We start from the raw sequence: 15,311 nt of genomic DNA on the forward strand, positions 1-15,311 counted from the left end.
GATCAGGACTCCAGCTGCCGAAAGCCTCTGCACCAGCACTGGAAAGAGAGGTGAGGTGAATCTGCAGTAGCCCGAACAACTGGTGGAAAAGTGGCAGGAAGAGCTTAGAGGGAATGAGGCTTGAAGCCCCATGGGTGAAACCCTTGACATTTATTCCTATCTTTATGATTAGTTATGCACTTAAAATGATCACTTTACTTAGTACGGTGTCGCTCCCCCTCTTCGTGGAGGAACGACACAGGACCCTGCGCTGTTCTTTTGTCTGCTCGGCCCTTTCCGGGTTTGCTGCTGGTTCTTCCCGGGTTGGCTGCCAATCCTTCCACCTCCATGGAAGGGCGGCTCCCCCTGCCACTTTTCCCACTTCCGTGGAGGAGTGGCCCACCACCGGCCGGCTCTCTCGGGGGCTGCTCAGATGTTATCCGGATGTTCCCTTTAGATGTTCCTGGTGCATGTTGTCTCTCTCCTCCTTTATAGTCCTCTTCCACCAATCCCAACTCTGCTACCCACATGCCGAGTACGCTGCTCTCCTCCAATCAGGAGCAGGATCAGCTCCTGCAGGTCATCACTCAAGTTGGCGAGAGGCAGCTGTGTAGAAGTTGTTTACTCCCTTCTCAGCGCCATATTGCGGGAGAGCAGATGCATAGAATAAGTCTTAATTCCAGTAACTTAGTCTAGTCCGAGTTGCTCCCCACAGTATGGTGGCATTAGTACCTGTCAACATAATTGGATTTAGAGTCCCATGGCAAAGTTTTTAGCTTTACTATTAAGTAAGTAAGTTTGTGGGAACATGTGCTGAACTATTCATTTACTCCTTCTCTTATTTAAAGACTCATTTTTCACAGGGATCAACTTTCAAATGAATTTAAACACCTAAGAATAATTCTGTGTTAAGTAAAGAGTTCAACCAAATGTATTAATAAGAAAAAGAAAATAGCAAAAAGAATAAAATAGAACACTGTTCCTCGACAGTCAGGACAAGGGCTGATCAAGTCATTGCTTCTCATGGTGTCCATTTAGTTTCTAGAGGTTTCCTTTTAGGTGCTTAGTTAGTTGTCACAGATCAGGAAGAACATATGATATTTGTCCCTTTGGGATGGACTTATTTCATTCAGTATGATGTTTTCCAGTTTCTTTCATTTTGTTCCAAATGACCAGATTTCATTTTTTAACACTATGTAGTATTCCATAGAGTACATATCCCATAATTTCTTTATCCAGTCTTCTCTTGATGGGCATTTAGATTGATTCTTTGTCTTAGTTATTGTGAACTGAGCTGCAATAAACATGTAGGCACAGATAGCTCTTTAATTTGCTGATTTCATTTCCCTTGGGTAAATTCCAAGGAGTGGTATGGCTGGGTCATGTGGTAGGGCTATATTCAAGTTTCTGAGGAATCTCCAAACTGACTTCCATGGTGGCTTTACCAGTTTGCATTCCCACCAACAGTGGATTAGTGTACCTTTTCTCCCACACCTCCCCAGCATTTGTTATTTGTTGATTCAGTATGAAAGCCATTCTAACTGGGGTGAGGTGAAACCTCATTGTGGTTTTGATTTGCAATCCCCTGATTGCTAGTGATCCTGAGCATTTTTTCATGTGTCTGTTGGCCATTTGGATTTCCTCTTTTGAAAAATGTCTATTGAGGTCTTTGGCCCATCTCTTAAGTGGATTTTTTGTTTTGTTGTGGAGTTTCTTGATCTCTTTGTAGATTCTAGATGTTAATCCTTTATCATTTCCATAGTTTGCAAATAATTTCTCCCATTCTGTCGGTTTTTCTTCACTTTCCTGACTATTTATTTGGCAGTACAGAAACTTCTCAATCTGATGTAATCTCAGTTATTAATTTTGGATTTGGGGTCTTTACCAAGAATTCTTTGCCTGTGCCAGTATGTTGCAGGGTTCCTCTGATGTTCTCTAATAATTTGATGGTGTCAGGTCATAGATTTATATCTTAAATCCATGTTGAGTGGATTTTTGTGTAAGGTGTAAAGTAGGGGTCTTGCTTCATGCTTCTGCACATTGAAATCCAGGTTCCCCAGCACCATTTGTTGGATAGACTGTCCTTGCTCCAGGAATTGGTTTTAGCTCCTTGATCTAATATAAGTTGACTGTAGATATTTCGATTGAGCTCTGGTGTTTCTATTCTGTTCCATTGGTCTATCTGTCTTGTACCAGTATTGGACTGTTTTGATTATAACTGCCCTGAGGTATACCTTGAAATCTGGTATTGTGATGCTTCTGGTTTTGCTTTTGTTGTATAAGATTGCTTTAGCTTTCTGAGGTCTCCTGTGCCTCCATATGAATTTCAGCATCATTTTTTCCAGGTCTGAGCAGAATGTCTTTGGTATTTTGATGGGTATCACATTGAATTTGTTAATTGCTTTTACCCCTTGCCCCACCGTGGGCATGAGCTGACCTCAACCTCTCTCCCATATAGATGTTCCTTCAGCTGCTTTTAGAAGAATGCGCATTTTGTGATGTCGATTCTTCCAATCCACCAACCTGAAAGATTGTTCCATATTTCTTCTTCTATTTCTTTAATGTTTTGCAATTCTTATCATAGAGTTCTTTGACATCCTTGGTTAAGTTAATTCTAAGATATTTGATTTTTTGTTGCTATTGTGAATGAGATTCATTTAGAAGTTCTTTCTCAGTCATGGAATTGGGTATACAAATTATGTTGATTTTTGTGTATTGATTTTATATCTTGATACTTTACCAACTCCTCTATCAGTTCCATTAGTCTCTTAGTGGAATTATTTGGTTCCTCATATAAAGAATCGTGTCATCCACAAATGAGGATAGTCTGACCTCTTCCTTCCCAATTTGTATCTCTTTGATTACTTTTTCTTGCCTAATGGCTCTGGCTAAAACTTCCAGGACTATATTGAATAGCAGTGGTGAAAATGGGCATCCCTGTCTGGTGTCATATCAGACCTCTGGGGGATTGCTTCTAACTTTTCCCATTCAAAATGATGCTGGCCATGGGTTTGTCATAAATTGCCTTGATTATTTTGAGGAATGTTCTTTCTATATCCAAAATGCTTAGAGTTTTCATCATGACAGGGTGTTGCACTTTATCAAATCCTTTCTCTCTATCTATTGAGATAATCATATGGTTTTTCTTCTGCCATTTGTTAATGTGGTGTATCACATTGATTTATTTGTGAATGTTGAACATCCCTACATACCAGGGATAAATCCCACTTGGTCTGGTTGGCTGATGTGTTTTTGGACTCTATTGGCTAAAATTTTGTTGAATTTTAGAGTCTGTTCATCAGGCAAATTTGTCTGTAAATCTCTTTCTCTGTTGCATCTTTTTCAGGTTTAGGAATTAAGGTGATGGTGGCTTCATAGAAAGAATTTGGGAGGATTCCCTCTCTTTCAAATCTTTTGAATAACTTGAGAATAATTGGAAATAGTTCTTTAAATGTCTGGTAGAATTCAATAGTGAATCCATCTAATCATGGGCTTTTCTTCGTAGGAAGGGCCTTTACTACTGATTCAATTTCTGTCTCAGTTATGGGTCTGTTTAGGTTTTCTATGTCTTCATTGCTCAATTTAGATCAGGTGTATGTGTCCAGAAATCTATCCATTTCTGCTAGGTTTCCCAGTTTGTTGGCATACAACTCTTTGTAGTAATTTCTGATGATTCTTTTTATTTCTGTTAAGTCTGTTGTTACATTACCTTTTTCATATCTGATTTTATTTTTTTATTTTTTAACTTTTATTTAATAAATATAAATTTCCAAAGTAGTTTATGGATTGAAATGGCTTCCCCCCATAACTTCCTTCCCACCCACACCCTCACATCTCCTGCTCCCTCTCCAATTCCATTCACATCAAGATTCATTTTCAATTATCTTTATATACATAAGATCAATTTAGTATAAATTAAGTAAAGATTTCAACAGTTTGCATTATAGCTTTAATTCACATTGTACAACACATTAATGACAGAGATCCTACATGAGGAGTAGGTGCACAGTGACTCCTGTTGTTGACTTAGCAAATTGACACTCTTGTTTATGGGGTCAGTAACCACCCTAGGCTCTTTTTTATTTATTTATTTTTGACAGGCAGAGGGGACAGTGAGAGAGAGAGAAACAGAGAGAAAAGTCTTCCTTTTCCATTGGTTTACCCCCCAGTGGCTGCTGTGGTCAGTGCACTGTGACCGGCACACTGCACTGATCCGAAGCCAGGAACCAGGAGCCAGGAGCCAGGTGCTTCTGTTGGTCTCCCATGCAGGTGCAGGCCCCAAGGACTTGGGCCATCCTCCATTGTACTCCTGGGTCACAGCATAGAGCTGGACTGGAAGAGGAGCAACCAGGACAGAATCCGGCACCCTGACCGGGACTAGAACCCGGGGTGCCAGTGCCACAGGCCTATTTTTTTTTAACTTTTATTTAATGAATATAAATTTCCAAAGTACTGCTTATGGATTACAATGGCTTCCCCCCCATATCGTCCCTCCCACCCACAACCCTCCCCTTTCACACTCCCTCTCCCCTTCCATTCACATCAAGACTCATTTTTGATTATCTTAATATACAGAAGATCAGCTTAGTATACATTAAGTAAGGATTTCAACAGTTTGCTCCCACACAGAAACATAAAGTGAAAAATAATAGATGATTTTTTTAAATGATGATGAAATCAGATCAGACCTATTGTCATGTTTAATCCCAGTGAGAGTCAAGTTGGGAATTGATAATTTCTTTTTTTTTTTTACAGAAGATCAGTTTAGTATGCATTAAGTAAAGATTTCAACAGTTTGCACCTCCATAGAAACACAAAGTGAAATATATTGTTTGAGTACTCGTTATAGCATTAAATCTCAATACACAGCACATTAAGGACAGAGATCCTACATGAGGAGTAAGTGCACAGTGACTCCTGTTGTTGACTTTACCAATTGACACTCCTGTCTATGGCATCAGTAGTCTCCCTATGCTCCAGTCATGAGTTTCCAAGGCTATGGAAGCCCTCTGAGTTCTGCGACTCTTATCTTGTTTAGACAAGGTCATAGTCAAAGTGGAGGTTCTCTCCTCCCTTCAGAGAAAGGTACCTCCTTCTTTGAAGACCTGTTCTTTCCACTGGGATCTCACTCACAGAGATCTTTTGCCAGAGTGTCTTGTCTTTCCATGCCTGAAATACTCTCATGGGCTTTTCAGCCAGATCCGAATGCCTTTAGGGCTGATTCTGAGGCCAGAGTGCTGTTTAGGACATCTGCCATTCTATGAGTCTGCTGAGTATCTCGCTTCCCATGTTGGATCACTCTCCCCTTTATTTATTCTATTGGTTAGTATTAGCAGGTACTAGACTTGTTTATGTGCTCCCTTTGACTCTTAGTCCTTTCATTATGATCAATTGTGAACTGAAATTGATCACTTGGACTAGTGAGATGGCTTTGGTACATGCCACCTTGATGGGATTGAATTGGAATCCCCTGGTATGTTTCTAACTCTACCATTTGGGGCAAGTCAGCTTGAGCATGTCCCAAATTATACATCTCTTCCCTCTCTTATTCCCACTCTTATGTTTAACAGGGATCACATTTCAGTTAGTTTTCAACACTTAATCCACGGCGCCAGCCACCACCCTAGGCTCTTGTCATGAGTTGCCAAGGCTATGGAGGCATTTTGAGTTCGCCAACTCCGATCTTATTTAGACAAGGTCATAGTCAAAGTGGAAGTGTTCTCCAAAAGTGGAAGTTCTCTCCTCCCTTCAGAGAAAGGTACCTCCTTTTTGGATGGTCCATTCTTTCCACTGGGATCTCACTCGCAGAGATCTTTTATTTAGGTTTTTTTTTTTTTTTTGCCAGAGTGTCTTGGCTTTCCATGCCTAAGTTACTCTCATGGGCTCTTCAGCCAGATCCGAATGCCTTAAGGGCTGATTCTGAGGCCAGAGTGCTGTTTAGGACATCTGCCATTCTATGAGTCTGCTATGTATCCCACTTCCCATGTTGAATCATTCTCTCCTTGTTAATTCTATCAGATAGTATTAGCAGATATTAGTCTTGTTTATGTGATCCCTTTGACTCTTAGACCTATCATTATGATCAATTGTGAACTGAAATTGATCACTTGGACTAGTGAGAAGGCATTGGTACATGCCACCTAGATGGGATTGAATTGGAATCCCCTGGCACATTTCTAACTCTTTCCCTCATGGGGCTTCAATGCTTGTTCCCTCTAGGCTCTTCCTGCTGCTCTTTTGCCATTGGCTTGGGCTGCTGTGGTCTAGTCTCACCTCACTTTCCAGTGCTGGCTCTCAGCTATAGGAGTTCCAAGCCATGGGTGCCCACGCCCTCCACGTTGGTCCACCTTGTCCCTCTAATTTCAGTAGAGTTTCCTCTGTCATTTCCGCCACTAACTCTTCCCTGAGACTACACTATCTCTACTTTTTAAAACTATCTTCTTCTTGGCTAGAGCAATAAGTTCCCTCCATATTCCACCATCTTGGAAACTACTCAGATTCATTTTTATAAGAAATATTAAAAACTTGTTTCTGTTTTTTTTTTGTGAGATACCCCCTTTGCATTTCAGGTAGCTTTTCATAATTGTGATTTCTTTTTAAAATTTTTTATTTATATATCCAAAAATTCATATTTTAATTTCATTATACTATACAGGATTGATTTACAGATTTACTTTTATTTGAAAGGCAGAGCCACAGAGAGAAAGGGAGAGACATAGACATAGAGAGATATCTACCATCTGCTGGTTCACTCCTCAAATGGAAGCAATAGTCCAGACTGTGCCAGGCCAAAGTCAGGATCCTAGAATTTCTTCCAGGCCTCCCACAGAGGTACAGAAATCCAAGCACTTGGGCCACACTCTGCTGCTTTCTGAGGTAAATTACCAGGAAGCTGGGTTCAAATTTGAGCATCTAGGTCTCCAATCAGTGACCATATGTAATGCTAGCATGGCAGGTGGTGGCTTGACCCACTATGCCACAATGCTTGCCCCTCATCTACAGATTTAATGTAATCCTATATAAAACCTGATCAGAGTATTCCTACATTCCAGAAATCAATTGGAATTGACAAGTCAATTCTAGAAATTTATGTGACAGAGAAAATGGTCAAAAATTGTCCAGGAGCAGGCATTTAGTCTAGCAGTTAAGATGCCTGCCATCATATCAGATTATATTGGTTCCATTCTTGCTGTAGCTTGTGATTGCAGCTTCCTGATAATGCAGACCCTGGGAGGCAGTGGTGATGTCTCAAACAATTTTGTTCCTACTAAATCAAGTATGTGGGAGATTTCAATGGTGTTCTCAGGTCCTGGTTTTTTTTTTTGGCTCTGGCTGTTGTGGGCATTTGGTGAGTGAACCAGTGAATGGTCTGTGAGCGCTCTCTCTCTCTCTCTCTCCCCCTTTCTTCCCTCCCTCCTTTCTTCTTTCCTTCTGTGTCCCTGATGTATAATATATAAATGTTTTAAGGAAATAATTGTTTAGATACTTCTAAATAAAAACATTCAGAGATTATCAGTTTAGAGTATGTATCAAGACATATCACATTCCTGTGATAATTAAACCAGTCAAAAGTTTGTTCACAGAGACAGGCAAGTGAACAGTGGCACTAATCAGAGGGCCAGGAAACATATCCAAACCCAGAGAGAAATTTGATTAACATAGAGGTAATATGGCATGTAGCAATGAGTAAAGGCAAGTATTCGAGAAATAATGCTGGGACAGTATTGCATATAGGAGAAAGTGAAATAGAACTCTACCTCTTCTTATTTAAAAAGATAAATTCCATATTTAGAAAAACAAAGTTTTATCTTGTAGAAGAAATTATATGAAAAAAGTTCTTTTTATGTTGAGACAAGAGACTATATAGAAATCAAATTCCTTCACTTTTAGCAAACACTTAGGAGATCTATGAAACTGTTTTTCAGAGCTCTTTTTCCAGCAGTCACCCTGGCTTTTTGTCTCCATTGCACTGATTATTATCTGCTGTGCTGTATTCTGTATTCTACTTTGGATGAGAATCTCATTCTCCAGATCCCGGGGTAAGTGAGAAAAAAGAGATGCTTGGGACCAGGGCTGATTTATTGTCCAATAGGACCAGAATTCGGGACTCTTACCTCTTCTGGGACTGTTCTTACACCTTGGCTGTGAGGAACATGGTCCTTTTTCTCCTCCATGTTTACCTAAAATGACTCCCCAAGGAAACATCAGCTCAGCCAGGCCCTTTCTACATAAGAAATATCTAAATGTTGCATTAAGATTTTATTTTAAAAAAGTTTCATTATAGTTGGAAAGAATTTATACAAGAAGAAATAATAGTGAAGACAACAATATAAAATAATATTTCATCTAAAATGAATTTTCACCCACAAGGACCAATATTTTCTTCCTGGGTGGTAACACTCACTTTCCAGATACAGACTATAGTCTGTATCCCCCCACCCAGCCACCTTCTCCTTGATAACCTCCATCTCACCTCTACAGGGTCCTAAAATTCCACCTCTGTCTTCAGAGTGAGCAAAGCTGTTATCTTGTTTTGCCTCAGAAAAAGGCTAAGTGTGGGGACTGGAAATGGGGCATAAAAGGAGAAATCTAGGTGAGCTTCTGACTCCCAACAGGGTGAGGAGACAAGTTTGTCAGTACCTTTCATATTTCTTTTCTAACCACTTAAAATTCTTTGTTTTTCAGAGAAACTTCAGAAAGAATTGAAAGAACTAAGAGAACTAAGTAAGTAACTTGATATATTTGGAACCTTCCACTCCTAGCTTTAAATCCCTTCCTGTTCCACAATTTGAACTCTTTTCCATATCTTGTTGGAAAGAAAGATGGGGAAGACAATGAGATCAGCTGGTTTATACTTAGCATTCTTTAATAAGGAGCTGATTCTTAGATACTTGGGAACTTTAGGATAGGAATCAGAGCTTGAGAACAACCTAAAATTATTTACAAATTTTGTTTATTGGTACTTTTGTAGGGATAAGAATAATCATTTATGTGAACCCTCTAAGGGTATGTTGCCCAAGAATGTTGAAGTACCTCTGTAACATCACCCTCAGCTTCCCCCTGGTCTGATTATTTGAGCTTTTATCCAGGCCTGTGTCAAAAACTGACTATTCTGCTTTTTTATTTTAGAACAACACCTGGAACCAGGTAAGAACATTATCACACACAGAGATTTCCTCTCATTCCCTGCTGGGCCTCTGTTCTGTGATTTTGATCTTCTGTGTTTTTAGTTTCAGAGTGGTGAAGATGCACAGAAGAGCAGGTGAGAAGGGTCATTCTTCCCCAAGTATCTCCTCTCTCTCTCTCTCTCTCTCTCTCTCTCTCTCTCTCAATGAGTTCCTGTATTACAATTGCTGGAACAAGGACATAAGCTTTGTTAGCTTATGCTGGAACAAGGACATAAGCCTTTTCCATGCCAGCTCATTGACCAATAGTAGATAAAATCAGAATTTACCCCTTATCCCTGCATCCTTTGAAATCTGGAATTTACCGCTTATCCTTAAATCCCTTCAAGAGGCCAGTTCAGTCACACACTCTGTATTGTTCCCACTCCATTCCCTGCATTCTTTTCCAGGATTGAAAACCTCCTGGAAAGCTTAAAAACTTGTATGGAGAAACTCATTCTGCCTATCATGCCTCCCCACTCTGGACCCTTAGCCCACCCTAAGATTTTTAAGGCCCAGCCCACTAAGGACTGTACTGTATGCCATGTGTTCAGTTTGGCATGCTGGCAGTTGACTACTTTGCAAATAAATTCATTTTGGCTGTGAGTTCACATCCTGTCTCCTCTCTGTTCTGAATCCCATTTTCTTACAACAAGCTTGAAATGGGCTTTTGGGCTATGGGGATTTTGCATCTTCTTGCAGGCACACTTTGTAGAAAAACCTCATAAACCCTCATCAGATTTATCATGGAACCCTGGCCCAAAAGAGAAACTGCCTTTGCTCTCCCCTCCCTCCCTGCCTCCTATGTGAGTACTGAAATGAATATTCTTTTTGTTGTTTTCAGAATGGAAGGAAGCCCAGAAAAATGCAGATACAAGGGACCAGCATTGTGGCACAGTGGGCTAAAGTCCCAGCCTGTAGTGCCAGGATCCCATATGGGTGCCAGTTCAAGTTCTAGCTGCTCTATTTCAGATTCAGGTCCCTGCTAATGTGCCTGGGAAATCAGCAGAGGATGGCCCAAGATCTTGGGCCCCTGCACCTACATTGGAGACCTGTAAGAATCTCTTGACTCCTGGCTTTGTATTGGCTCAGCTCAGACCGTTGAGGCCACTTTAGTGAACCAGCAGTTGAAAGAACTCTCTCTCTTTCTGTCTCTATCTCTCTTTGTAACTTTGTCTTTTGAATAAACAAAAATAAATCTTAACCAAAAAACAATGCAGGTACAAATGGATGAATGGGTGACAGTGGACAGAGGCTTGGGTGAACATGGGAGAGGGAGCAGACTACTGAAAGACATGGGAGTTACTTAATGCAGGTTCTCATGAACTTCAGATAATGAATCTGTGATCAACCCCAGGGTACAGACAACCTCAGACATACTTCTCAACCTAGATCTAGAAGGTGAGATCTTCAGCCTGGGTGTCAATCACAGTAAAATCTCCAGGAAATTGAAGGGACTAGCTACTAGCCAGGAGAAAATACGTGAAATTGGGCAGGACCTGACAGATGGGAGAATGTTGGATAGCAAGGTCATCCAAACTCCCACAAAGTAAAATAAAGGGTTTATATGAGGGATAGTGGTAGGGTTAGGGTGATATTCAGGAATTTATGAGTTCATAGCTGGACTTCTCCAGGAGCTGGTGAGTACCTGGCCTGCACTGAAGATAAAGTAAGGGTCTGAATGGCCTGTGTCCAAAGCAGACTATCTCCTGGACTTCATCTAATCCCAACATGAGTCAGCATGCAACAGTTTGAGTCCCTCTCCCACGCAGTAATTTATGTTCTTTCTCTTTCCTTTGATTTGACCATTGAGTATAACTTTGCAGGGAGATACAACTTATCCACAATTCTATATTTCTGATCTTAGATTTGTAACCTATAAGAATAAGAGATGTATAAGGAAGTGGGTGGTGACTGTGGAGAGTTTTCAAGCAGGGGAACATTACTGGGAAGTGAGTGTGGTACATAATGAGCATAGTACTTGGGAGTGTGCTGAGAAGATTTGGACAGGAAAGCAAGGAATGTGACTTTATCTCCAGACAATGGGTACTGGGTCCTTGGACTAGAGACAGGACATTCATATTTTGTAATTAACCCTCACAGAATCAACCCCTTTCCAACACTCCCCCTTACATGAGTGGGGGTTTTCCTGGACTACAATGGTGGGATCATATCCTTCCTCAATGTAAATGATAAGTCCCTGATTTTACCCTGAAACATTAATTTAAAGGCTTATTGAGACCCTTCATCCAATGTGAGGCCTGTGATAAGGAAAATATGATTCCATAGCCATCTGAGGAATGACTACCATAGTTATTTTTGTGAAAAGACAGAGAATTCCCCTTCTGAGTGTCTCCAAACCTTCCCATGTAGGAAAATGAGAGCCCTCCTTACAAGTTACCATGGCATTCATCTGCAGGAATGACGCCCAGAGGGAATAATTATTCTCTCTCACCATTAGGCTACTAAAGTTTATTTCCTGGACTCATAGTCTTGCACATGTACCAACAGTGTTCCACTGTTGGTGGAAATGTAAGCTAGTATAGCCATTGATTGTCAAAGATGGTATGGCAAGCCTCAGCAAGATGAAAATAGATCTACCATATGACCCAGCCATCCTTAGCCTGGGAATTTACCCAAACAAAATGAACGCAGCATATGAAAGAGTTATCTGTACCCCCATGTTCATTGCAGCTCAATTTGTCATAGCTAAGATATGCAATCAACCTGGATGTCCATGAACTGATGACTAGATAGAGAAATTTATATATATATATATATATATATATGTGTGTGTGTGTGTGCATGTGTGTATGTATATATGTAGGAACATTCCTCAGCCATATAAAAGAATGAAATCCTGTCTTTTGCAATCAAATGAATGCATCTAGAATTCATCACACTTAGTGAAATAATCCAGCACCAAAAAGACAAATGTCGTATTTTTTCTCTGATTTGTGGTAACTATTATAGTACCAAAGAATATAATCTGCATGAATGAAATTGATAGTTTCAGATTTGATGGTTGTTTACAGCCCTTGCATTTACTGTTGAGAAGCAGTTTTATTCTTCTTAATATTTGGTGAAATCTTTTTTTAGTGTAGGGTTAATTTCATGACTGTAAAATAGAGTAGATAACTGTAAAAATTAAAGGAGGGAATCATAAAGGAAGGAAGAAGGAGTATGAGAGCCTGGAAAATATCACTATGCTCCTAAAACTGTATATATGAAATGCAAGAAACTTGTTCACCTTAAAAAAGTTTAAAATAAAATTCTTATGAAAAAAGAAAAAGAAGGACCTTTACTTCCCTTGGTCAGTGGGGAAATTTTCCAGTTACACAGTTGATTTTTTATCCACCAGCCCACATTCTGCAGTCATTTGAGAAAATATTGGAGTTGGGGAGGAGAGGAGCAGGAGAAGCCTTTTCCTCAACAAAGTCCATTTCCATACAAGGGGTGCTGGAGGAGATGGAGTGAAAATCCATGCCAAACTTACAAGCATATGGGTGAATCCCTTTCTGTTAAGGAAGAAAGCAAAGTAGAGCTGCTTTTATGGGGTCAGCACTGGCACAGTGAGTTATGCAAGCCTGCTGGACAGACAATACACATGGGCTCCAGTTTGATTTCTGGATGCTCTACTTCCCATTCAGATCTCTGCTAATGTGCCTGGGAACACAGTGGAGGACAGCCCTAGTCCTTGGGCCATGAACCCATGTGGGAGACCCAGAAGAAGCCCTTGGCTCCTGGCTTTAGCCTGGTCCCTCCTCAGTCATCATGGCCTTTTGGTGAATGAACCAGTGGGTAGTGGGTGGAAGACCTCCCTCCCCCAACCTGTGAGTGTGTGTGTGTGTAACTTTGCCTTTCAAATAAATAAATCTTATTTAATAAAAAATAACTGCTTAAGATAAAATTGTAGAAACAAGTATGGACTTGGGAGATGGAGGATCTGACCTCTTCTTTCAACTTCAAAAAATAAACCATTTTCTGGAGGAGCAGCAAGATGGCGGAATAGGAAGGGAGCACACTGATAGTCCGGGGAGAGACAGTTTAATAAAAGTGGAGATACTGCAAATTCAAGGAAGAATAGGGGAAGAAACAGCAGAAGAAACTCTTCCGGAACGAGTGATTCACAGTGGACCTGCGTGGAGAGCGTGGGAGCCCACAGTTCGGGACACCAGCAGCAGACTCAACACACCAGCGCTGGAACGCGAGGTGAGCCGAACCCAAATAGCCCGAGACACCGGCAGGCAAGTGGAAAGAGGAGACTAGAGGGAACGAGGCCTGAAACCCCGTGGGGAAAAGTTCACCAGGCTAACTAGAAGAGAAAGAGAAAAAAAAAAGTGACTGATACAGACACCAGTTTCTCTCTCTCCGCTCACCTCTCAAAGGCGAGCAAGACAAAGAGCAGGCGCCATCTTGGACATACGTCATAAGCAGGGCAACCTCAGGTCTGCACCGGCCCTGAGCCTAGCAGCAAAACCTGACTCTGGGCGGGGCAAATTAACAGGAGATTAGGACCTAGTGAATGTGTGGTGCTACTGAACTGAGACTGTGAAAAAAGAGACAGTGGGGGAGAGAACTCACGGAATTCACATGAGTACTCTCCAGAGACACTACAATTTGGTAACCTTGGCAACCCAGTGGGAGACTGCAGGAGAATTTGAGCCCACACTGAGGGCAGAACAGATTCCCTGTGTGGTCCTTGGGAAAGAGCTTTTGATCTCTGGCTCCTGTGGGTATATCATTCACCTGCTAACTACCTCCAATTCTGTTCAGCTGTGCAGAATTACTTCCCTTTTAATCAAAAAAAGAAAGAAAGAGAGAGAGATCTACCACGCCTAACCTGGGAGTGTCACCTTTGGCACACCCTTAACCCTGAGGAACCAAACAGAGCTCTCAGGCCACAGCCATCTCAAGCCTCTAAGGCTCCATCAAAAGCAGACAGTCCACTTAATCTAGAGTCATAGTATAACAAGAAAAAACACCACACCGAAGAAACCAATGAATATCTCCAATATTCCAAACAACAAACGCAAAAACCGAGGTAACAAGAACAAGAAAGACACTATGACGCCCCAAATGAAATAGACACCCCAATTCAAGATTATGAAGATGATGATATAGAAGAAATGCAAGAAGCAGATCTCAAAAAATTGATAAGAACATCAAGAAGTTCTCAAAAACAAATTCTCGAACTACAGAAATCCTTAATGGACAAGATAGAAAATCTTTCTCATGAAAATGAAATATTAGGGAAGAATCAAAATCAAATGAAACAACTAGTAGAACATGAAACTGTGATAGTGACGAGAAATCATAATGAAATGAAGAATTCAATAGATGAAATGACAAACACATTAGAGAGCCTTAAAAACAGAATGGGTGAAGCAGAAGAGAGAATATCAGACTTAGAAGACACAGCAGAGGAGAGTATACAATCGAACAAAAGAAAAGAAGAGGAAATTTGAAATCTAAAAATATTGTCGGGAATCTACAGGATACTATTAAAAAACTCAACATTCGGGTTCTAGGAGTTCCTGAAAGCATGGAGACGGAGAAGGGATTAGAATGCCTTTTTAGTGAGATACTTGCAGAAAATTTCCCAAGTTTGGAGAAGGACAGAGACATCCTAGTACAGGAAGGTCATAGAAACCCCAGTAAACATGACCAAAAGAGATCCTCACCATGACACGTGTAATTAAACTCACCACAGTGAAACAGAAAAAGATCCTAAAATTTGCAAGAGAGAAATGTCAGATTACCCTCAGAGGATCTCCAATTAGACTCACAGCTGACTTGTCATCAGAAACCCTACAAGCTAGAAGGGAATGGCGAGACATAGCCCAGGTACTAAGAGAAAAAAACTGCCAGTCCAGAATATTATACCCAGCAAAGCTCTCATTTGTGAATGAAGGTGAAATAAAGACTTTCCATAGCAAACAAATTGAAAGAATTTGTTGCCACTCATCCAGCCCTGCAAAAGATGTTTAAGATGTGTGGCACACAGAAACACAGAAACATGCTCATCAATATGAAAGAAGGTAAAGGAAAGAAATCTCACACCAAAAGATCACAGGGAATTCAAAGCATATATTAGAACTTATCTTTGGCAAATGGCAGGGCAAAGTTACCACTTATCATTAGTCACTTTGAACGTGAATGGCCTGA

The 15,311-nt window shown here is 40.7% G+C and overlaps 1 protein-coding gene across 1 annotated transcript in view; it reads left to right on the forward strand.

The window, feature by feature from the left end:
• Positions 1–10,358, forward strand: part of LOC100353853 (butyrophilin-like protein 3) — a 65,426-nt gene extending 55,068 nt beyond the window's left edge. The window contains exons 4-8 of the mRNA XM_051853905.2: positions 7,905–8,018; positions 8,665–8,703; positions 9,109–9,126; positions 9,210–9,241; positions 9,988–10,358. Of these exons, the coding sequence (XP_051709865.2) occupies positions 7,905–8,018; positions 8,665–8,703; positions 9,109–9,126; positions 9,210–9,223 (185 nt within the window). The 3' untranslated portion in view covers positions 9,224–9,241; positions 9,988–10,358. The remainder of the gene's footprint in view (positions 1–7,904; positions 8,019–8,664; positions 8,704–9,108; positions 9,127–9,209; positions 9,242–9,987) is intronic.
• Positions 10,359–15,311: the final 4,953 nt, after the last annotated feature.

This window comes from Oryctolagus cuniculus, chromosome 14, assembly GCF_964237555.1.
Source record: "Oryctolagus cuniculus chromosome 14, mOryCun1.1, whole genome shotgun sequence".
In the NCBI taxonomy this organism is placed as follows: Eukaryota; Metazoa; Chordata; class Mammalia; order Lagomorpha; family Leporidae; genus Oryctolagus; species Oryctolagus cuniculus.